Source organism: Caretta caretta, chromosome 6 (genome assembly GCF_965140235.1).
Source record: "Caretta caretta isolate rCarCar2 chromosome 6, rCarCar1.hap1, whole genome shotgun sequence".
NCBI classification, from domain to species: Eukaryota; Metazoa; Chordata; order Testudines; family Cheloniidae; genus Caretta; species Caretta caretta.
The window spans coordinates 75,889,559-75,914,102 of record NC_134211.1 but is presented as its reverse complement, the minus strand read 5'-3'; the positions used below and the strand labels follow the sequence as shown (position 1 = coordinate 75,914,102).

Genomic DNA, 24,544 nt, shown 5'->3' with positions numbered 1-24,544 from the left:
ACGTAAGGTAGGCAGCAGGCAAATGTGAAACCCTACAATGGAGGGGCATGACATGTAATTTGGATGACTAGGACATGGGGGGACGTGATGACATATTGACAGTGCGGAGGAAGACATATGGCCTACCTGCGGGCCGGATTCCCATGTGTTGCTGACCATCCAATACAAAGCTTCCCATTGGCTGACCCTCTGGACTATATGCTGCTCCTTGGCTCACTGAAGGATCAAGAAGAAAACCTGATTGTAGTCAATCGTGGACACAGAGGAGAAAGAAGAGAAGACATACCAAACAATCAGCAATTGTTCCAGTCTCAACACTGAAACACTATATACAATATCTTGGCTGTCGCTTTAAAAACAGGTTGTGTTTTTATGAGCTGATTATGTTATAGGACTATAGAATAACAATGTTATGCGGGGGGCCTAATAAACAAGTTGGTCAAGTCAGTCCTCTTGCACAGGATCTGCTTCTTTACTTACCTTTAATGCAGAATGGTGGAAGTGCCTCTCAGCACTAGGTATTTTTCTTAATGAAATAAGGACCTAGTGTACTCCTTACTAATTATTTAAAGTCGAGCATTTGGAGTTGGCAATGCAAGACACTTGTGGTCAAATCTATTACTATTTTAAAACACAAAAACATACAGTCACTTACTCTAACGTGTGTGGACATCACTGCTCATGTTTACAGATACACTTTGTATTTGGTTTAGTGTTTTGTGTGGTTAGTTGCTTTAGGTTCCCCCCCCCCCCTTTTTTTTTTTTTTACCTGTTAGAGGAAAAGAAATTTAATGCCACATGGGAAGATTTTCCCAAAGGCTTAATAACCTTTTCAAATCTTTAAAGTGAAGCAGCAGGCGAAATCACCATCAAGTTAAAGCCCTTGTTAGTGACAACAGTCATCACCACATGGAGAACAGTTTTATCCCATAACCTCATTGCAGGAAACCACAACTCCCTCGTAAGCTAAGGAAATGCATATTACAAAGTAGAATGATTAGCACCGTACCAGTTGTAGTTCTGAACAGTTACGGCTTATGAATGTTTTAAAAGAAACTAAAAAAAAAAAATAATAAAAATGTTGCTACAGAAACCATGTATTTTAACGGGAATAGATTTGGTGCATTCTTAAACAAAAGTAATCATCTTTTAATAATTTTTTTTTGGTCAGTATGGTAGCATGTCAGACGGGAGTTGCATATTGTGAATAGTCAAAGCAAATGAATGGATACAATGAGTTTTACAGCTAGCCCTGCAGAAGTGAAAGCAATGCACGCACCAAGGAGTTGTGGGTAGCAAGAAAATGAGATTGTCCTGCTGATTGGATGCAGACAAGCAATGAGTAATTCAAGAGCTCACAGTCAAACAGACTGCTTGTGGCACTAGTACTTGTACCCAATTACCAATTCAGAGAGAAAATAAAAAGCAGTTTCAGTAGAGTCAGGGTGGGAAATCTCCAATTAGCACCAATTAGTGAAGTTGCTTCCTACAGCGGAATTCTGGGGACACAAGAAAAAATAATCTCCCAGAATGCCTAGTTGAGGCATTTATTTACCAGGTGATGGGACTCCTGAAGAATAACTTGATGAGGATTTGCGCCTGTGGGACTTGAATACAGATACTACTTGGAACTTGCCTGCTCGATTTGACTGGTCAATCATAGGCTGTACTATTCTTCTCCTGGCATTAATAAACCTAAAACAGAACAGAAAGAATAGAAGTCCATTCATCAGCTTGCTTCTGTCTTTTAAGAACACCTTTGCTTTAACTCTGGCAGGGATTCAGTGCAATACAGCAGCATGTAAAAATATATATATAACTTCACTTTAGAAGATTTCCCTCAAAGTGCTCAGAAATTGTAACTTGTTAACATGCTTATCTTACTAGCCAGTTTAAGACTGGATCTACCAGAAGGCTGTGAACAAGTAAATGTGAATGAAAACTTGTGTTACAAGACAATTGTTTCTCTAACTTCTTAGAGTAACTAGGAACCTGGTTAAAGTTCACAGGCTAGAAGACTTTTTTTTTCTTCATCATAGGGGATTCAGCTACCCTTGCAGCTGGCCATAAATGAAGACCAGGCTTTGCCACTCTGTGCTTTCACAAGGTATTGTTAGGTCAGCAAAGCCATCAATTAGGCTGTCTGAAGTTTTATCACCAGCACAGCAGCAATAAGTGCTGGCCCAGAAAGACTTCTGCTCTTCTGCAACTCCTGCAGTTTAAGCCTGTAAAGTCAGGGGTCATTTAGAGGTCAGTGCCAGCTGGGGGCGACCTTTTCAGCCAAGAGTGGGACACCCAAGGCAGAGCATTAAGCAACTGCTGACCATAAACTGAGGCACCTTTCAACTCAGTAGAAAGAGGGAGTCATAGGTACATGTGTTTAATATTAGGCCCAAAAGAACTTTTCCTCAAATCAGGTACCATAGCTGGAGTAGTGGCCGAAGCGTTTGAGCATTAGGTAAAGCCAGTTGTTTGGCTAGTAAGCCTGAATTTAATTTGGTTGGTAACCCACAAAAAAAGTTTGCATATTTTCTGTTAGTTTAATGCACAACAATCCACATCAGCTCAAACCCAGTAAACCCCCCCCCCCCATATTATTTATACAATTTATTCAAAACAAGGCAATTTTCTATGGCTCACAAACCACACTTGTTTTTATTTTTATCCCTGTTCTTTGTGTTTTAAGAACACTTTCAAGCTTATGTTCAGGTTTTGTCTGGTATTTCACAGTTCAGACTTCAGTCTAGTGACCCTTAAGGAGTGCTAATGAAGTTGAATACTAGTGTTTAATCCTCTTCAGAAATACTAACATGCTCATCATCCAAAACAGCCTCCTTAGCTGCCATTGGGCCTGATCCAAAGTCCACTGAAGTTAATGGGAGTTTTTCAGTCAATAATGGAAAATTCAATTAATCAGCTCACTTCGTAGAATTCTAACACTTACACAGCTGGGCATCCGACATATACTATACTAGCCACTGTGTTGCTCCCCTCAGGTTAAAGTCCATCAAAGATAACAAAAGACAGTACACCTTTGTTTAGATCTCCTGTAATCACACTGGTGGGAATTCCATTAGACAGATGCATAAATGCTACAAATAACACCAAAGGGCTTTTTTGCATCTCTATGTTTACATCCAAAACAAAGGCATTCTTTATTCTTCAAGGAAAGTGTAGCTCAATTGTCAAAAATGTCATCCTGCCTCTGAATTAGTCAAGAGGAGACTTCAAGTATTAAAAATAAAAACAAAGAATTGATTCTGTTGCTCATTTCTTCAGCTAGTAGTGATTTCAGCTTGGTGGAGGTATTTCCTACTCTAACACTGTGACTTCTAGACACAGTTTCCGTCCCCAAAGACAAAGGTCTCTGATAGGACTTAATTTGCTTAGCTGCTTTCCAGCAATGTTAGCACGTTGACCAAATGGGGGCTGACCTGAACCTTCTGTATCCAGCATGCCTTTTATCAGCTAAAGTTAAGGCCAATAGAGATTAAGAGAAAAGCCTGATAAGACTGTTTTCTCTTCTCCTATGAGCTTCTAATGATGTATACAGATGGCAAGGTTTTAAAGAATGCAGTGAGTGCTTATTTGGACGGCCTGTAAAAAATCATAGACAAGAGACCCTCCCCCACTTTTTGTCTTCCGAGCCCCTATTTTCTTCAATCCAGCCACTCTTTAGGGCAACTAAATTGCTTTTTCAGTTTTTATTTAAACCCCAACCACTTTTATTATTTACATCTGGTGGTCCCCTTATTTATGTCCCTTTCCACTTCCCTCCCAACACTCCCTTACTCACAGGGCTGCAAGGCATTATGGTTCTTCAGTCTCAGCAGGAGAACTCCACACTGCCTTCAAACAAATAATTAAGGGGAAGGTTAAAGGTTCACCTAGAGGTCATAGCTTTGGATACTGGTCAGAATGTTTACATTAGTAAAAAAATGGGCGTCCTCTGAAGTGGTTTTTCAATGGGGTTTACACAACAATGCAGGGCATTGAGAACATTTTAAGTCCGGAAAGTAAAGTGACTCAACTGGCTCACATGTATGAGCATACAAAATTTGGTTTGACAGTGTTACGTATTCAACCAGGATACTGGCTTTATGGGATGAATTCTGAAAACCCAGCCTCTGTTTCTGCATGCACTTGTCAGCCGTTCACTTCCAAAGGAAGACATTTTGCCCTAGGTTTATTAAACCCACAGGAGTAATTCTAGCTCTTCTGTATGAACTACTCGATGATTCAGGAGGTATTTTTTGATGAGGAAGCTGAAGCCCTGAAAGTGAGCCCCCAAAGCTGTACTGCCTTACAGAAAAAAATCCACTAGGGAGACTTGTACTAAATTATAAAGCCACATATTTCCAGTAAATGCTGAAAGACCACCACAGATATAATTGCTAATGAACATAGCACTTGAATTTGAACCCTACTTTCTAGGCGCTCCTTTTTGTTCCTCCAATTTTGCACATACAAAAAATTGCAAGAGCAATTGATGTCACTTAGACATGCAAGTACCTTGCTGTAGGGGGCAGGGGTACAGTCAAGTACCTGGACATCTAGGTTTTCAAAGGAGCATAGGAGAGTTAGGCACCCAAATCCCATTGAAATTTAATTCCCTTTGAAAATCCCAGCCTAAAATTGCATCACTTATGCCCTCAAGTAACTATATCTGCAAAACGTCATCTGAAATTATTTGTATCAATAAAACTGCAGATGCAAAAGCAGATGTAGAGTTCCGTTCAGGTTGAAAATCAGGTCCAATATTCATTAGCAATGACTATATCACATAAACTGCCAGCACAACTGGCAGAAATGCACAGAATAGTGTTTGTGTCTTATAATTTTCATGCACCATCAATGTGAATGATGCATAATAGACAAATGGAAGCCATAGTCCCTGCCCTAGAGTCTAGACTTTACATTTTCAGAAGGCTTTTCTTTTAAATGCCTGAGGGTGTTATTTTTGGGACCAAAATAAAGCAAGATCTAGTCCTCGCAAAATATTTCAGTTCATGTATTACAGAAACACTGTAATGTTACTTTGGCAGAAATGTTTTTAAGGGATATTACAAGACTAGTGAAAAAATTAAACAAAAGTACAAATAACACTATTTTCAGCATTATTTGGGCCCCTATGAAACAAGAATTCACAGCTCTGTTCCTTAGCATTAATTGCCAACCTTGATGGTTGCTTTCACCCAGCCAGCAAAGACTGAAAGGGAAAAGGTGAACGAATCCATCTCCAATGGAGAGAACTGCTCTATTATTAATCATAATAATTATTTGTATTCTAGGAGCACATAGCAGTTCCAACCAAGATCAGGGCCCTGTTTCACTATGTCCTGTACAAACACATAACGAGAGACATTTCCTGTCCCAGTCTGAGTAGCCAGGATAAACAAAAGGTAGGATAAAGGTAGCATTATTGTTGTTCCCAGTTATAGAAAAGAACTGATACGGAGGGAGATTAAGTGACTTGCCCAAGGCCATACAGGGAATCTGTGTCAAAGCCAGAACGTGAACCTAGATTTCTCCACTCCCCATCCTGTGATCTGTCCAGTCCACCATCCACATAACCATCTTTCCTCTCTCCATCCATATTAACATTCAGGCACATTGGCAGCGGTGTAGGAGTGAAACTCACATTGCTGCTATATGTGCCATACCTGTTCTGGGTATAAAGAGGGGACTTCAGCCTCCAGGCTGTCAATTTGATACCTTTCACAAGCTCTGCATTCATACACATGCAGAATTTGGCCCTTACCCTGGAATGATAAACGAGGCATGTATTGTTAAGGAGAATACATGTAATTGGTGTACTATGTATAATGCAACTCTCACTCCCAACATCTTGCAGATTTCAGATTACCACCCCTACTAATTCAAACAGTAGGCATTGGCTATGAAAGGAGGTATTTCTGTTAACATTGTTACATAAAGCAGTCACATAAATGACACAGGGTCAAAATCTATTCGCCTTTCTCACTCAAGTGGTTCCACTTATTTCATTGGAGCTTTTTGTGTGAGCAAGTCAAACAGGATATAGATCAACATGTAAGATGACGTGGACATTTAAAAGAAATCTCATTACTTGATAGTGTTTTATCTGTGCTCAGCCAAAAAAGAGCAGTAGCGGTAAACTAGTGAATTCTACAGTTTGCAGAATATCCTAAGTGTAGTTAGGCATTTTGCTTAGGCAGACCAGCTGACCTAAGCTTCTTCTCACCTCTAATTAGCACCATTCTAATATTTGTAAAAATTGCAGCTATTCAAATGACATCACTGTTTTTTAAACACAAACCTGTGTTCTATATTTTGTAAGAAGTCAAACACAATATTTAATTGCATCAATACATGTAGTTACGATATTCTATCTGAAGTCACTTCAGAATGATTTTAAAGTCACATTTACCTAATACATTTTAATTTTATGATAAACCATTGTTTATTCTGCTAAAATTTCAGAGAAATACTAATGCAAACTGCAAAAGAAAATATTCAGAAGATACAGATCTCTTGGTCTGCATGCTCAAGCATGACACATTAAAATACAATTTTTGAGGTTTGCCACTGGTTTCATTGTACAAAATTTCATTTTTTAAGATATGGCTCATTCCATTTGTGAGTCAGTCGGGGATTAGTATCTGCAAGTGTACTAGATCCTGCACTGACCTATACTGGGCAGGTTGCTTCAACCCCACTGTAAGGCTATTGGAGGAAATTCATTTCACCTGCATAAGGCCATAACAGTCTGGTTTTACGTGGGTGAAAAACAGCAATGTTTGGAAACATAAAATTCATCCCCAACCTGGGACCAGACTGGCTGGTTGAAGCACAGAGTGGCATTCAGCCCCAGTCACTACCTTAGGTTATAGGCTGGCAATGTGAGACCTAAGTGGTAGAGAGGATCTTGTGCTGGTCCTCCACAGCAAAGTGAATTTCCCTTCTTGAGAAGAAGGAGGTAGAATATGAGGCCACAGAGTTTAGCTCTAAACTTCATCAGTATCACTATGCTCTCTTGATTCCACTTAAAATATCCATAACAGACAATGACATGTTAAAATAACAAAAATTCTTTACATCAATCAACTCACTGCATTCATAGAAAGACCCTCAACTCTTTAACACTGAAAAAAAGAGAAAGGAATAGATCAACAAAAAGAATACACTTCCAGTCAACTCCAAAGATTAAATACAGCAGTGCCTTGTCTCAAATTACATTGTAAGCTGTTTGGGGCAGGAACCATGTCTGCCTGGGTGTTTGTAAAGGACAGAGATCCTGACTAAAGATTCAGAGTAGCAGCCGTGGTAGTCCGTATCCACAAAAAGAAAAGGAGGACTTGTGGCACCTTAGAGACTAACAAATTTATTTGAGCATAAGCTTTCGTGAGCTACAGCTCACTAAGGATTGTGGCACTAACTTAATAACAACAAGTAATAGTAATTATAATAATAATCATGTTAATATATTTTCTTTATTATTAAATGTGAGATCTGGCCTATCGAAAATTCACACCCCTGAGAGATGCAGTTAACGCAACTTAAGCCCCAGTATAGATACTGCTAGGCTGATGGAAGAGTTCTTCCGTAAACCTAGCTACTGCCTCCGGGGGGGGGGGGGGGGGAGGACTCATTACAGTGAAGGAAAAACCACTTCTGCCACTGTAGCAAGTGTCTACACTGAAGCACTACAGCAGCATAGTCTGTCTGTCATACAAACAGAGCCTGATTTTCAAAGGCTTTTAGGCAGCTAAAGATGCCTCTCCATATCAATCCAGTCAATCCAAATCAATAGGAGTTAGGCACCTCACCTACTTAGGTGTTTTTGAAAATTCCACTCGGCAGCCAACTGCAGCTTTAGGCACCTAAATACCTTTGAAAATCTGTCCCTTAGTACTTACGAAAGTTACCAGACTGAGAGCCCTGGAGCCTGAAGTCTTCTACCCAGCTACTAGATACAACAGTGAGCGTGTTACTGCAAGTTTTTCCACAAAGCTCAACCTATGTGCCTCAACCCTGAATTAGGAGGTGTCAATTCTAGGGGTAAGATAGTAATCCGGGCTCTGTGCCCTTTCATAGTTTTGGCCCCTACCATATCAGGTTAGATTACAAGCCGCTAACTAAGAGTAAAATTCTCTGCATCCCATTTCCACGACCCTGAGCCATCCAGTGGAATCTTTTGAAATATTCAGTGCTCCATGTATCAAAGCAAAATACAGTTTTGTTTTGAGTAAAAAAAAATTGTTGTTCACAGATAGTGGTAGGAGTAAGTAGTGATAGTTTGTTCACAAAATATAATACACTTTTTTTTTTTCCTGGCAGGTTTGTTTAACATCATTACATGGCACTTAACACTGCATGAAATGGCTGTTTTCACATTGCCCCCATTCAGCAAAGCCCTTCAGCCTGTGCTTAACACTCACTGGGATTTAAACACGTACTTCCGTTCATTGCTGAATATGGGCCTAAAACAGGTAAAAACTCCAATGTGTGTAATTTTTGATGGGAGAATTAATCTTCGTCCTAATGACATTTCAACATTCAAACTGTGAAAAATGTCAATGTTTTGGCTAAAAAAAACTTTTCTGGTTTCCATTTAAACTAAGCCCACTGTCACTCAACAATTTTCTGAGAAAAAACACATAATTTGTCTGGTTAGTCGTGAAATCTAATTATATTTTGTGAATTTGAAATGAAATGGACAAAAGAATTCACACGGAAAAGTTTTCTAATTTCGTGGTGATTTTTTTGCTGAGCACTGTTCATGATGCTTATGTATGTGACTCGTTCCTACCATACCCTGAATGTGTAATCTCAGAGGAACAGAGCTATCTGGAAGTGTGGAATCTGAGAGACTAAAACTGCAGCAACGTTTTAATATCTATAAAAATACCCCCCCTTTAAAACTATTCATTGTTTATCAATCAGATTTTTATTTTTGCAGCTGAAATCTAACCATCTTGGTTTGTTTAACCTTTTCACTCTAGTGTGTGTTTTGAACTGACAGAATTAGGTTTAGGTGTCCTTTTGTGTATGTGTGAATATATAAAAATGGCTGATAAACCCCTTGTTTCTGCTTCACTGACTCTATGCCACACCTGTTTGCCAACTCTTATGTGCAGCATTCCTTATAAGAAAGTATAAAGCTGAATGTAGACACTTGGATGTGAGCCACTCAAAAAGGCTTCCTTAAGTTAAGAATATTGAGCAGTGGAGTCACTTATATGATTGATTTTCAAAGAGGGGAAAAAAGAGGGAAGTATTTCTTGACAAAACTTCTTAACACAGGATTGCATAACTTTATTAGAGGCGTTGTAAGTATCCCAGGGAAGATTAGGCTATTTTAAAAGTGGCAGGGCTGGCTGCCTATTAGATAGATAGTCTTTGTTCATTGATGGTTCCACAGACCTCTGCCATGTCTTGTATGTCACTTGTAAAAGTATCACCCTAATAGAAGGTGGCAATTTTGGAAATTACACTATGAGCACTCAGAAGTCTGTGTATTTCAGTATTGCCAATCCCAAATGTTCAAAAACCATGAGACAGGATGCCCAAAAGCATGAGAGTGACTTAAAAATCATTATATATATATATATATATATATCTTTATTTACCTTCTGGTTTTTTGAGACTTTGGGGAACACTAGAGGTACATTTTCAAGCATTTATCCACAAGCATGAGGGCTAGAAACTTACTTTAGAAAGAAAGAAAGAAAGAAAGAAAGAAAGAAAGAAAGAAAGAAAGAAAGAAAGAAAGTCAAGATTCTCACCTAACCACTTTTTCTCTGGGAGATGGGACTTAAGTTAAACATGAAATACCATGAAACTCCTGATAAAATCATGAGAGTTGTCAACACTGGTATTTATTTAGCTCACAGAAAATGTGTGTCTTTAAACATGTAGCTCTTCTACCAGGTTATATTCTGGAGCATGGGGAAATGATTTGGCTCAAGCCAAGAGTTTGAGGGTTTTTTGCTTTGTTTTGTTTTAACAGCCAGTGCTTGTAGTACATATACTGAAAGTGCAAATGCTACAGAGTTACACTTGTTTATTCCATACAGTAGGTGTTTGCACATGTGGACTGTATGGGAATCTCCCCTCTGCAGTAGTTTGGGGGCAAGAAAATGAAACCATTTTTTTTTGTAGACAGAGAAAGTGAAAACTGAAACATACAGTGTTGACCTTAGGTTTTGCAGAACCCAATACAATCATCACTCCTGACTGTTTTCCCCCATTTCAACGGGCACACAGTAATCCCTCGTCCTGGCTGCCTGCCTCTGCCCACTTCCACATACTTGTTTATGTGCTCAGTGGCCCCTGGTGACCTCCTCCACTGCATGTAGCAGGAAGCCAGGAGGTGGAGCCAAAACATAGCTTTCCGAATGGGACGTGCAGATGGGAGAAATCACTGTGTGCTGTGACCTGCTGGAGTCAGATGGGACCATGCATGAGAATATGGGATGGTGCCCTGGCTCCATGGCTGGCGGGCTGAGTGCATATCTGTGTCCTTGGAAGAGGGGGACCATACGCTAACACATAGGTCACGCAAGCCTAGTGTTGCCACTTTACATATGTTGTCTAATAGTCATATCCTGTATGCAATTAATTTGAGAGTGCAATTAATTTATCTGAGTAAAAGTTGTATCTTCATTGCTACAATTCCATTTTGGCCACAAAAAGTGAGCTAGCTCCATGACTGAGTACAACCCCATTTGTACTTTGTTAAATTGTACAGTGGAAAGGGGATTGCATTACCCATGATTTCAAATATACTGTGAAACCCCATCATGAATGAGAACCAGTTAGAGGAATAAATCTGTTAACAGTGAGTTTAATGAAGAATTCCCGCTACACAAAGAAACCTCTACACACAGATTTTTCATTATAAGCTTTCATGATATTTTAACCTAGGTAGGAAATTATCTTTTATTTCCCTTGGAATTCTGAATGATAATAAACACAATTCAGTGAATGTAATCACACCTCATACCACATAACAAAGCATCCCAGCAGGTCATGATTTTTGTAGCAATGTCTGTTACTCTTTCAGAATGCCATCAGATTATTCATATATGCTTATTTATCATGCACCGTAAAACCCGATCTTTCAAAGGTACTTGAAAGGAAGGGAGGAGACAAACAGACAGAGTTCCTTAGCTATTCATATCTTAAAGATAAAATGCTAAGTCAATAGACATAAGTTGTAGTATATTACCTCATCCTGTACTTGATTTATTGCAAATGGGAAGCAACTAGAAACTAAATTACTTTGAAAGTTTTACTACTGACATTAAAATTCCAGGTCTGTATACATATATCTTATGGAGACTCTGAACACAATTTTAGCTAATTTGGCATGTACTCTACTTTGCTTGCACTGGACTGTCCACATTAAAAGTGAATTCAGACCTTTCTATTGATTCTTAACTAACACTTGAATTTCAAGATGTGTTATTTGTCATGTTAAACTCACAGGATGAGATTTTGAAAACTGGGAGCGGCTAAGTGTTCAGCATTTTCAAAAATCAGGCCACTTATTCAGGCCCTTAAATGCAGATTTGGGATCCTAACTTTGGGCATTTTTGAAAATCCATATTTTTGTAATAGTCAATCAAATTAAAGTCACTTACAGAAATTCCTAACTAGTTTATATTCAGTTTTCAGCTATTTATAAATTAACCTGAAGGAGAGAGCTCAGCTATAAATTTAACCTCTGTTTAACTTTGCATCTTCATGATGAACTAAACATATTCATTCCAAATCCTACTTCTCAGCGGAAACGACCAAAGTATGAACTTGCCAAAAATGCACAAAAATGTTTAGCAATTATGTATTGGATGTGTCTGAAGAGATCAAGGTGCACTCACATGTCCCATGTTATGGATATCTCTGATTAGCTTGTCATCTATTCTGAAGAAGATGTAGCTCGATTCGCCTATGCTGTGTAGCAGGCCAGCTGTTAGCTGTCTGTCAAGCACCTAAAGTGGACAAGTAGTCCAGGAGCAAAAATGTCACTCCTTTGATCTGGCAAGGAGCAGCTGCTGATTTATAGAGTAGGACTTTGTTCTTCCGTTCTATTTTACTTTCTTTCCTAAGGCAGAACCACAAAATCCAGCAGACAAAAAAAAAAAAAAAAGTGCCGTTCTCTGCAACATCAACAAGCTCTGACAACTGCAACAGGGTTTTTCTTGGCCCTAACAAAGCTCTCAGGCATCTCCTTTGACGCTCACCTTTCCCACCCACCACCCCCCCTTCTTCTTTTTGCAATGTGGTAGTTATTGTTTAATTCAGCTTCTGTAAATGGAATGGACTGTGGCCAGCAAGCCTGGGGCATAAACACACCTGTATGAAAGAAGCCTTATTGTAGCAACCATCTACAACCAACCTGTACATGCACCACCAGTCTGTGAGTTCAGAAGGAATGCTCCATTTACCCTGACAGCAAATTTTGTCCAAAGTGAACTATTCTTTGTAGCCACTGTCCTGTCTTGGCCATGCTTGTATATTTTTTTCATTGTCATTAAAGCTTCAAATCTAAAGGAAAAAGGATTAGGCTGGGAAATATGTATTTTACCTATCAACCAGTGGACCTTAGGAAATTGGATCTTAACAGCTTAGTTTACAAAAACTACAGCCAAAATAAATGTATAGAAACACACGACTGAAAGTCTGAGAACTGCTGATCCTAAAGATGTTCACACTGATGCAGAGGCAGAGCTTCTGTGGCAGACACTTCCAGCTTATATCAACCTCAGTTTCTTTTTGAGAAACATTTTGGGAAAAGGTATTTAATAAGCAATGGATTTTGGCATGATTACAGTCAGAACATCACCTTGACAGCATGGAGTAAAGTTCTGTTCAGGGTCATATTGCAAGGAGCGGAGCAGCTTCTATAAGGTGCTGAGTACCCGAAGTGGGGTGTTGAGCTCCCATTTCTCCCACAGAAGCAACTGCAGAGTCACCTCTGTGAAGCTGACCCCTTCATCCAGTCTCAAGTTTATTAAAGGGAAAAAAATTCTGTAGGCCACAAGCAGATGCCGCACGGAGTTACCGTGTTAAGGAGTGCATAACCCTGCGTGTAGAACGTTTGCTAAGAAGCCAGTATGTGTTCAGCGTTTCAGATGGGTGCGTACCAGGTATATGCCATACTCAGACTCCTTAATACTGCAGGCTGACAAGAGGAGGAAAAGGGTTAAAAAACAAAGGGGGGGGGGCGTGTTGAGTGAGGAAGAATTGCAGTACCACTGTCTTCCAAGATGAGCACATGTTAGCTTGTGGAAACAAATAAATACTTGCACAGCCAAGGCCCTAAGGGAGGCAGGATAATGATGATCTTCTACAGCATAGCATAAAATGATACATTAAAAACTATGTTGTCAGTGGAACAATAGAATATTAAGCAACAGTCCATAATAATTGGAGAATGTTTTAATTTAGCTATAGATAACTTTCTCTGGCTGGTGGCTACTAAAGTATACATGAGAGGAAGGGGAACTAGTGAAACAATTAGGAGTAATGGACAGAATATATATATATAATCTCAGAACACACACCCACACACACCCATGTTACAGCTCCTGTCACTGAAGTACCTAATCACTTCCCAAGTAAGTTGTAGCTACATAGTTATGTCCATACTTTTCTACTCCTTGCCCTTGCTTGGTTATGGGAGGCTCTGCTTAGGTTTTATATACATATATGATCATGTTCATTTCACCCCTTTGATCACTCCGCTTATGGTAAGCAGGCTTTATCAAAGAGGAGAGTCTTGAGGCTCAGCATGAGTGCCTGGCATGTTCAAAGGTGTTATCGACATGAGAATTGCTAGCTCAGTGGGGCAGGCTTTTCTTCAGTGTCTGTACAGCGCCTAGCATAATGGGGTCCTAGCAATATTATTATTCACGAGTGGTGAAGGCAGGAGGGATGTACTCAGGTCATCCCAGTCTCATGCTGATAAAGCCTTTATATCTTTCCACACCATTGTGTATTGAGTGTATCCTATGTGTATCACCGAAACAATGTTTTAGGACCACCTTAGATAGTCTATTAAAAACTTTATTGCAAGTGTTTCTTTTAATGTTGTGCTTATGATAACAGGGGCCGAAACTGCTGTAAGCCAAACTGTGCAGGCCTCAGAGAAAGGAAAATTAAAATAAAAAAGGTGAGACTGCTCACTCTCCCACATGCATGCTTGCCTCATGGCTCATTCCCTACTACCCAGTCAGCCTCACTGGGTAATCAGAGGTAAATGCAAAGCACAGCTGGTAAGTCAGGGATAGAGCTGGCTGGAGCTCTGCAGGGGCCCTGGAGTTTTGCATTTGTTGTGATTGAGGACATACATGTGAATGTTGCACCACTCCTCTGTTCTCTCTGCTGGCTCCATTCTTCTGAACCAGCCGAGGATTGAAATTGACAAGGTTTGTGCTCTCTGAAGCACTCAAAGAGGTGGATTCTTATGAATTTCAATACCCAGCTGGCTCACAAGAATTACAGAGGGCTGGTGGGAGTTTGTCCCAAATTGCATCACTTGTCTCTAAGGTTGCTGTTGGTGGGTTCCCCAGCTGATGAGCAAATGAACACTAATGCAAACTTTCTCTCTTTTTATTTTTAAAGGCTGGCTAACTAGCGAAGCATCTGGTTTCACATTTTAGGCTTGCCAACCTGGTTACTGTCACTTGAATATGCCATAAAAAAAGGAAATTATATCATAAAAAGGAATATGAAATTAGCACTATATGTGGTGGTCATATATCTTTAATCAACATTGGACAGTGTTGTGATATTTTCCCATTGTCATCAGTGTATATAGAAATGAAATACCGGTCATGAAATTAAACAAATCAGTCAGCCTCTCTATGTATCGCTGGTTTCAGAGTAGCAGCCGTGTTAGTCTCTAAGGTGCCACAAGTACTCCTTTTCTTTTTGCAGATACAGACTAAGAAATTTATTTGAGCATAGTGATGACGTGAGCTGTAGCTCACAAAAGCTTATGCTCAAATAAATTTGTTAGTCTCTAAGGTGCCACAAGTCCTCCTTTTCTTTTTTCTATGTATCTCTGTAACTCATTATGGGAGAAGTTTTGAAACAATGTGTGATCTTACATCATTTTAATAAAGGTTATGGATGGATTTTCAGCATTAACTCCCAATATTCTGACTATTTGGGCAAGTTTTGAGTAGGTCTCGAAAACTGCAACTGTACCACTTGTGGGGAGCGCATCCAACTGTACGCACATCAACCTGCGTTTGAGCTCATAAAACTGGCAACTGTAGGCTGCTTGATCCTCCAAGGTGCTGAGTGCTTGAGTTAATTATTTTATACAAAATGGAACAGCTTTAGGAAGAGAGCTTGAGAGGCCCCTGCCCCAGGATACTCTCTAGCACAGTGATTGGGCACTGGGAGATTCAAGTCCCTGCTCTTCTCAGGCATAGTGCGGATTTCATCCTTGATCTCTAGGGCTTAGGGATGAGCTAGGTGGCTGTGAGCATGCCCACTAACAGAAACTCTGGTGCCTACGGGACTTTATTTGGGGCAACCTTAGGTGCCTTCAGGTTAGGGGGCAGCCAAGTGGGGTTTTGAGGATGTAAATTGTAGGTGTCAGAAGTGGCAGTTTAGGTACTGAAGGCCCCTAGTGGATCTAGCCCTAAGCCACTTTTGAAAATAGGACTTACGTGCTTTAGAAATTTTTACCCATGCTTAATTTTAAGCACTCAAATAGTCCCATTGATGCTGTGTGGACAGTCAGCACGACTGTATGCCATTTCACATACTGGGCCAGATCCTCAGCTGATGTAAATTAGTGCAGCTCTTTTGAAGTTAATGAGCCTATGCTGATTTATACCAGCTATGGAGCTGGTCTGCGGTGGGTACCAATGAAGGATGTGTACATTCAAATTGGATACATCACTAATAGTTCTGGCATATTTAAGAAGATCATCTGAAAAACTGCGTCATAACAGTACTTGAGCAAAGTTTTTGTGGTTTAATACTCACAGATAATGCTAACCACCTGTTCAACGTAACAGTCTTAATGTATGAAAAGGGGTTATTAAATTAAGAATACAGATTGTTAAGTCTTTCCCTGCAGTATTTTCAATCCAAACATTGCTGAATTGTGCTAGGGCAATGGTCTCCAAACTGTGGGGTGTGTACCCCCTAGAGGGGCCCGGAGGAATGTTCAGAGGGGCATGCATCAGGGCACGGGCCAGACCCCACATGGGGTGGGGAGGGAGCACCCCCCCAGCCTTGCTCTGCCCCCAGCTGCAGCTCCGCTCCACCTCCTGCTCTGCCCCCAGCCCTGCTCCGGCCCTGACCATAGCTCTGCTTCCCCGCCCACCCTCCCCCCTGCTAGCTCTGCCCTCATTTCCTCTCTACCCCCAGGCCAGCTCCGCCCTTCAGACCATGTTACTTTGCTGAGCCAACTGTGCAGTAAGGGAGGGGGCTGTTGGGGGCGGACTATTCCATTACTGGTAAGGGAAGGGGAACATGACAGGAAAAGTTTGGGCACTACTGTGCTAGGGCATGAGAATCTGAAGGTGAAATTGACAAGAAACTGACTAAATAAAAGTGAAAGCGAATTGTCCTTTTTCATTCTGTTTTCAGTATACAAACTAAGAAAAACATAGAAAGATAAATCAACAGCAAAGAGAGTGAAAACTCAATTAGAATATTATATTTCAGTCTGAATAATTAAAATTTATTTGTAACATCTGTGTATTGCTAAAAATACACAATTTGTAACCTGATAGTTCTCATTTAATATAATATTTAACTGTTTAATAGAGGTCAAAAATATAGACTCACACACATGCAAACTTTTAGCATGATAAAGTCCACAGCAAGGCAATAAAAGAAACAAAATACAAACACTCAATGACTAAGGAGTCAAAACAATCTTAACCTCTAGAAGCCAGATCAACTGGCAAAGGAGGGTATTTCATCCTGAATCTCCAACAGTTATTATATCCAGTCTTTCCAATGGGACTACATTATCATCCACAAAATTTTTAGCATCATCGTAATCATAAAATATATATTTTATATCTTTATAAATCACATGAGGCTTAACAGACTCCAGCAATGCCACATATGCTTTAACCCTAGTAAATTCTAGCCTAAGAGAGCCTAGACTGTGTTGTATCATCTGAGTTTCCAGAGACATTTCAGGAAATATATTAGTTCTTTGATTCAATAAAATATATACTAAAAATTGCAATGGTCAATAGCGAAAGAGAAAGCTGGTATCTTTAAATGGACCCTGACAGAAGCCTGACTTGGAGGCATCCATGTCTATTTCCTATATGTCCCTCAATCACCGATCCACTCTGGACAGTGTAAAACAACTGCTCAATTTTCAAAGTGGACTACATGAATTCAGCACTCTGTGACCTATTATTTCGGTGATCAGCCGCCCTATGGTGGGTGAAATTGGTGCCCACAAAAAATACAAATGCCATTTTTTCAGGCTCAAATTTTACATCTACATTTCAAATACAAACCTCACAGTTCTAACTAACTAACTGTAGATGCAAATCAGATAACTAGATGTCCAACTGCTTAGCTTGCACCTGCAAGAAATTTGCAGGTGAACAAAATGCAGGTAAAGATTTTACTGGAGAGTCAGTGATACAGGAGGGTTAATTCAAGTGGAAGGAACGGCAGAGGAAAAGGATGATGGACGAAAGGGAATGAGATTGTGCAACTAGGCGGGATGGGAGAAGGCCAGTACTAGATAAACAGAGAGAGAGGACATGAAGCAGGCTTTTACAGGATTTTAAAAACAATTTTGAAATGGACCCTGAAATGAACAATGGAAACCAGTGGAGCTCTCTGAAAGATAGGGGTGATTTTGTCATGTTTCAAGTATATGTGACAAGGAGGCAGAAACATTTGGGACATAATGGGGCATGGAGAACTGGGATTTAGAAGCTTTAGAGAAGGGAATTACAGTAGTCAAGCTGAAAGAAGATGAAGGCATGAGCAGAAGAGCATATGTGGTTAATACTGCTAAAGGCTGAATTAAAGACAGAGGAGATGTGGGAGAAAGAAAGAGCAGGATCAAGGATCACACCAAGGTTATGGACAGTGGGAGTAAAATGAGGGAGGAGTCCTAAAGGGGCATGGAGGAGCAGGAATTGTGTTTGAGGATGTCCAAGAGAATAACGTCTCCCTGAGATATTTATTAGTCAATTTTATTTATCAGGTTATAAACCCATCTATGTAAACAAACACTGTCTAATACATAAACTTCTTTTCATCAGTGCACTGTTACTATGGTAGCTTGCAGTCTCTGCAATGTTTGTTTTAGTTGTGGATTGCTCCTTCTCACCAGCAATTCTAACTCCCATATATTTAAGTTGGTGTGTAATGTCTAAATCAGACTGGATTTGGCTTTGGCTCCTGAGGAGTGCATTTAGGCTCGTGGCCATGCTTTTTTTCTTTGACATGGCATTATTTTAAGAGGAGGCGTTTAGTCCCCTTTCTTGAGATCCTTCTTGTTAAATTTTACTAAACACTTTTCACTTCTACATAACTTACCCTCAGATAGCATAAGATGACTGCATTTCAGAATCAGAAAACTAACTAACAATGTAAATATGTTTCTGGCAGAATCTCATGAGGTTCTGGTAAAAAAATAAATAGCTGTGAACAATTCTTTGTCCTCTATAAGCAACATGTTTATAAGAATAGAGCACTGAGATTCAAGTCCTGAAATAGTGTATATAGGTGTTAGGGCTACACCCCAATACCTATCAATTGTTTATTTCAACAGTTCCTCACTCTTGTTTATGGAGTGCACAAGATCAAAATCAGCTTTTTACTTATAACTGTTTTCTATACTACCTGCCTGGCCTATGAACCCCAAAAGTGCCTGGATAAGGTCAACATGGGTGAAGGGTTCGCTTTCTATAAGCAATCCTGTCAGTCAGGCTAACAGCACTGATTCACTCACAGGAGGGGGGGGAAAAAGAGACTCAATTGTTGGACTTATTGACTGCAGAAAGGGCAGCTACTCTGTCATTACCATAGAGTGCACACAACCTGAGCTCTGTGTTGGGCCACTTAAAATTACTATTTGCTGTGAAAGATTGGCAAAGCAATTCTTAAAATGATGGGGTGAAAGTAAGAGAAGCTCCATTATGAACTTTTCTTTTCCCTTTAACAGGAGTGATTCTTTTTGAGTCTGACCCACTTACTACCTTTTGTTCACCTGTCTTTATTAACATATATTAACTGACTACATTACCTTTAGAAACAAACGCTTTTCATTAGGTAATTGTATCACAATGGCCTCTTATTGGGGGGGAAGTAATTTTCATCCGAACAGAAAAAATGCATATATATGTATACCCAGATACCAAGCCTTCCCTCCCTCCATCCTTCCAAGAAGCCTGCAAATATTTGTAGGAAATGCAAAGCAGTTGTGTGCATTACACATGAGAGGAGATATTTTTTAAGAAAGGTGAAAAAAATTTAATTAAACAGATGTCAAAATTATTTTTTTGTCACCATCTATCAGGCTTGGTTAATATCCATGTACTGATGTTGCATAATTGTTCTTATGGAATGCTGGTTCTCAGAACCATAATGAGTTACTACTGCAGAAAAGCAGTGAAAGTGGCATCCCCACAGAGTTATCTTCTAAATTATTTATACTTGCAACACTTTCACATAATGGCAGTTTCAAACTCAAACAAACAAAGCAAACCGCACAATAAAGAGAGGGGAAGAGACGGTACAGGAGTCCTTTCTGCATTCAAATAGGTAGAAAGGTGAGTCAAATAAACTCATCAGCCTTTGTTTTCCACTAGAATTCTCATGAGGCTTGCAATCAGACAGTATCAAAGCTCTTTGGGGTTGTGTCACCTTTGTAAGGGATTACACAGCAGTGTATTACCTGCCTCTACTTTATCTGTCAAATCTCACATGTAAAGTAATGCAAACTTTATTTTTCTTGAGCAAGTTTGCTTATTGTCTTTGAATCCCAGAGCAGAACCTTCCAAAAAGCTTAGCTGTCAAGAGGGTGCCAATGAAAGCAGATACTGGTGTTGCTGTGTCATATTCATCCCCTAGGCTATGGAGTTAGGTTTGCAGAGGTTTCTTTTAACAGCCTTAGCATTCTGCATTACCTACTCCACTTTGCACACCTGCTTTACTTATACTCAGTTTAATGATTAACATGTTATGGCATCAATGCTATTGTTTTCATCAGAAAAGAAATAAACCATGGAGAAGGTTTTGGTTTGTACTGTATTTTAAACATCAAAACACAATTCCAAAGGAAATCACTGGGACATTAGGTTATTAGAAAGTATCCAATATTCAGTTTCTGCTACACTGAAAAGATGAAAAGACCTAAGGCAGGGTTTTCTGTAGAATGAACATGGGATTTCAGCCTAGATTCTTAAAAGTACCCACTCATTCTGACTTCCTCAGTTTCTGGGTGCCCAACCTGCAGCACCCAAAATGAGTGGCCAGTGAAAATAGTGGCCTTCTTGGTTAAGCGTAGTCACCCTCAAATATTATGGGCCTGATTCGCCACTTGCTACTTCACTCTTACACCAGTACACCTCCCTTGATTTCAAGGGAGTTATACTGGTATAAAGTTGGAGAAACACTGTGGTGGATCAAGCCCTATATTCAGACTCATGTTTTCTCCTAGATAATGGCTACTAATATATTTATGAATTTTAAAAGGCTTTTCAATTCAACTATCTATTGTTACTATGTGCAGGAAGTAAAGATGTAAATTACAACTCAGCTTTTAGGGGTTTATTCCCTCATGATGTGCTGTGAACGTTGGGGTGGGGAAGCAAGTATAGAGTAACCTTCTGTGACAGACCCAGACCAGTGGGGTACAGGAGTCTGGTCGAAGGCAAATATACTGGCTACTGGATGAATAGTTTTCTGTTCCCTGAGTGACCAGAGCAGGGACTGCCCTAGACCAATCAGGAACCTGCTAGAACCAATTAAGACAGGCAAGATAATTAAGACACCTGGAGCCAATTAAGAACTTACTAGAATCAATTATGGCAGGCAGGCTAATCAGGACACCTGGTTTAAAAAGGACCTCCCATCGGTGGGGGGGGGGGCAGGCGCACAAGGAGCAGGGAGTGAGAAGGTGTGCTGCTGGAGGACTGAAGAGTACAAGCGTGATCAGGCTTCAAGAGGAAGATCCTGCAGTGAGGATAAAGAAGGTGCTGAGAGAAGGCCATGGGGAAGTAGTCCAGGGAGTTGTAGCTGTCACACAGCTGATACAGGGGACAGTGTAGACAGCTACTATCCACAGGGCCCTGGGCTGGAACCCGGTGTAGAGGTTGGGCCCGGGTTGCCCCCATCCCCCCCAACTCCTGATCAGACACAGGAAGAGTTGACCTGGTCTGTGAAGAACACCAGAAGGGAAGGTCTAATTTGGAAAAGGGAGCTGGCCTGTCCCCGACCCACTAGGTAGGACACAGAGATTGTGGCGATTGTTCTCCGTTTCCCCCATGCTGGCCAGTGATGAGGTTAGCTGAGTGAACAACAGATTTGAGCCTCTAGCAGAGTGGCCAAACTGAGGGCTGTTGTGAACCTCTGAGGCGAGCAAAATCCTCCAAAAAGTGCAGGACCCACCAAGGCAGAGGAGGAACTTTGTCACACTTTATAAAATAAATGACACTGCAGAATATTCTTAATGTACGGTCTGTGTCTATGGGGGTGGGGGACAGAGATGTTGCCCACTGCATTTTAAATTCCTATGTACTTTGTCATAATTTCCTATCCCAGCTTCAAAAAGTTTCCAAACTGTAGTTTAATGAGGTTTAAAATAAGTGGTGTCTAGATTATGGCTCGATCCTGATCATCTGAGAAGAAACAAAGTACTTTTAGGCCCTTAAACAGCCCTCAGCCATGCAGGTGACTCCAGTGTCAATGGGAATTATGGGCAGGGACTCAGGGAAGAAATAGTATATGGCCCTCTGTTCTCAAACATGACAGACGTAATAAACCTTAACCTCTACATTCCCAGCCTTCCTCAACCACAGCTAAAAGCTCTACATACATTATGCCATCTAATGAACCAGGCATTAAAAAGAAACCACAAATCCATACCAAGAGATTAGCAGGAAAAGAAGTGTGACATACATGCTTGCTCATTGTAGCACCAGAGTAGTTAGAAAGAAAAAAGACCCAATAGATGATCAGCTCTGTCCTCCTACAAGGACAAGGTATAGTCTACCAATACAGGACGTACTGGTTACTAAACTGATACTTCACAAACTATCGGAACCCAGAGTGTAAGAGTCCAGTAAGCAGAAAAGCAGACTCCTAAGCTGAATTTGGGAAGAAAATCCTGGGATGTGCCTTGCCCACCCTCCTCTCCCAAGCACCCTATTTGTTTTCCTCTGATTCTGGAGCAACACAGAGGAAGGCTGGACTAGTGCTTAAAGCACAGGTCTGGCATTCAGGAGACTTGGCTTCAACTTTTGGCTTTGTCACATACAGTACCTCCTGTGTGACCTTGGGCAAGTCACTTATGATTAGATTGTGACTCTGTAAAGGAGCAAGAGGGAATAAGATACTCCTACTCCTTACACAAGTTACCTGGATATTCAGTTCAGGCACACAGGAGTCAGTGAGGCTACTCGCTTGCTTACTTCTTCCAACGAACAAGTGGGCAGAGAATGGAGGGAATGAAGTCTTGGCTTCACTCCTCCTTGCTCACTAGCCAATGTTGCAGAGCCAGCAAGAGATGAGTAGTAATTTACTGCGGGTGTAAGTCAATAGTAAAGTACTACTGCCCAGGAGCAAGGAGGAAGTCAAGGAGGAGCTGTGCCTGGTAGGTCTGTCTCTGAGGGTATGTCTACACTGGAATTAAACAGCTGCATCTGGCCCATGCCAGCTGACTCAGGCTTGCGGGGCTCAGGCTAAGGGGCTGTACAATTGCAGTGTAGACATTCAGGGGGTCCCAGAGCATGGACTTGTGCTTGAGTCTGAACATCTACACTGCAATTTTAGGGCCCCAAAGCCCAAGCCCTGTGAGTCTAAGTTAGCTGACACAGGCCAGCCACAGATGTTTAATTCCAGTGTAAACATACCCTGTGTCTCAGTGCTTCACACAGCTACTCCTATAAGGTTGCATTTTATCAGTAATTTAGCCCTAGTTCTCACTGCACCTCAGTTTTGCAACTGTAAAATGGGGATAATAATAATACTTCCTATCTCACTTCTCATCTTCCTTATGATGTGGGAGCAAATTAATTGACATTTGTGAGGCACTCAGACAGTGTGAAGACAGAGGCCAGAGAAGTACCTAGCTATTGATCTATCTAGCTACACAGTCTAGAACATACCTTTTCTGGTTAAAATTTGGACGGCTGTAGGCCTGATTACAAGAGCTACAATTACAAGAGAGCTGGTTTACAAATTGTTCTGCAACTGTTATTCACATGTAACTTTCCAAAAGTCTGTTTAAGATTATTTTCATGTGGGATAATTAGCCCGACATTTAAGAATTCTAATCTCATATGAATGTACAATCAAAACAAGTATTTTCCTGCAAGCTAAAAATGCCTGGATTTCAGTTTTCATTTTTGAAAGAATTTTATTGTTCATGCTGGATGTGCACTGGAACACAAAAGAACACTTTACCTCACTGCTTGCATTGGTTCATTTTTTTACTTTTCAGTGTTTATTTAATTAATGATGTCTGAGTTGTTTTTTTCCTATGTGTGTGTGAATTTAGGGTTTGTAATGATCCACAGAAATGGTACAGAAAAAAGCAGTGCGGGGCTCTTCATGCTGTCCTGACACTCTGCTCCATTCTTTATACGCCAAGCCAGTAAGAGATTGACCAGGTCGTTCAATGTCTAGTCCATTCAACATTTGGCCTTTCTGCTGAGACTGTCCATAAAGGTTTCAATTAATGCTGGTTGTGGGTGTGGACCATAGTGAAGACCTACCAATTCATTTCTCATAGGCCACAAAACAGCTGCTGGATGATAATGATTTTTGGTAACTACCAAGATGGACTGGATTGGAATCTGAGACCAACATTGCAAATGACAATGTGGAAAATGTCTAGATATACAAAAGAAAGGGAGTACTTGTGGCACCTTAGAGACTAACCAATTTATTTGAGCATGAGCTTTCGTGGGCTACAGCTCACTGCATCGGATGCAATGAAGTGAGCTGTAGCTCACGAAAGCTTATGCTCAAATAAATTGGTTAGTCTCTAAGGTGCCACAAGTACTCCTTTTCTTTTGCGAATACAGACTAACACGGCTGCTACTCTGAAACCTGTAGATATACAAAAGGTCCCTACTTTCATAAGAGAAATTCAGAACAGAAATTACGCACAGGCAAATTAGCTATGTGCCTAGTGGATCAGAACCCCCATCAGATGTTTCCCTTCCTTGTGGCATGTTCACCAGGTCTGCAGGGGAAGCACATTGATATATTCTTGGCTAGACCTTCTTCTGAGAAGGGAAAGCAAAGTGCTCTTTCCAGTTAGACATATGGAGGAGTTCTGCAGTGAACTGATCTGGTGGAGTGAGTACCACCTGGTTCT

The 24,544-nt window shown here is 40.5% G+C and overlaps 2 protein-coding genes across 6 annotated transcripts in view; one reads left to right on the top strand and one right to left on the bottom strand.

Moving 5' to 3' along the window:
- The window catches only part of CDIN1 (CDAN1 interacting nuclease 1), a 245,111-nt gene extending 244,984 nt beyond the window's left edge, over positions 1–127 (top strand). Inside the window, exon 11 of the mRNA XM_075129735.1 lies at positions 1–127. This exon is cut by the window's left edge and continues 13 nt beyond it. Coding sequence (XP_074985836.1) covers positions 1–6 — 6 coding nt within the window. The 3' untranslated portion in view covers positions 7–127.
- Positions 1–24,544, bottom strand: part of MEIS2 (Meis homeobox 2) — a 184,068-nt gene that overhangs the window by 5,101 nt on the left and 154,423 nt on the right. For all 5 annotated transcript variants that reach the window (XM_048855806.2, XM_048855810.2, XM_048855808.2 and 2 more), the window contains 2 exons: positions 1,637–1,695; positions 127–237 (listed from right to left, as the gene is read on the bottom strand). In XM_048855806.2, the coding sequence (XP_048711763.1) occupies positions 127–237; positions 1,637–1,695 (170 nt within the window). The remainder of the gene's footprint in view (positions 1–126; positions 238–1,636; positions 1,696–24,544) is intronic.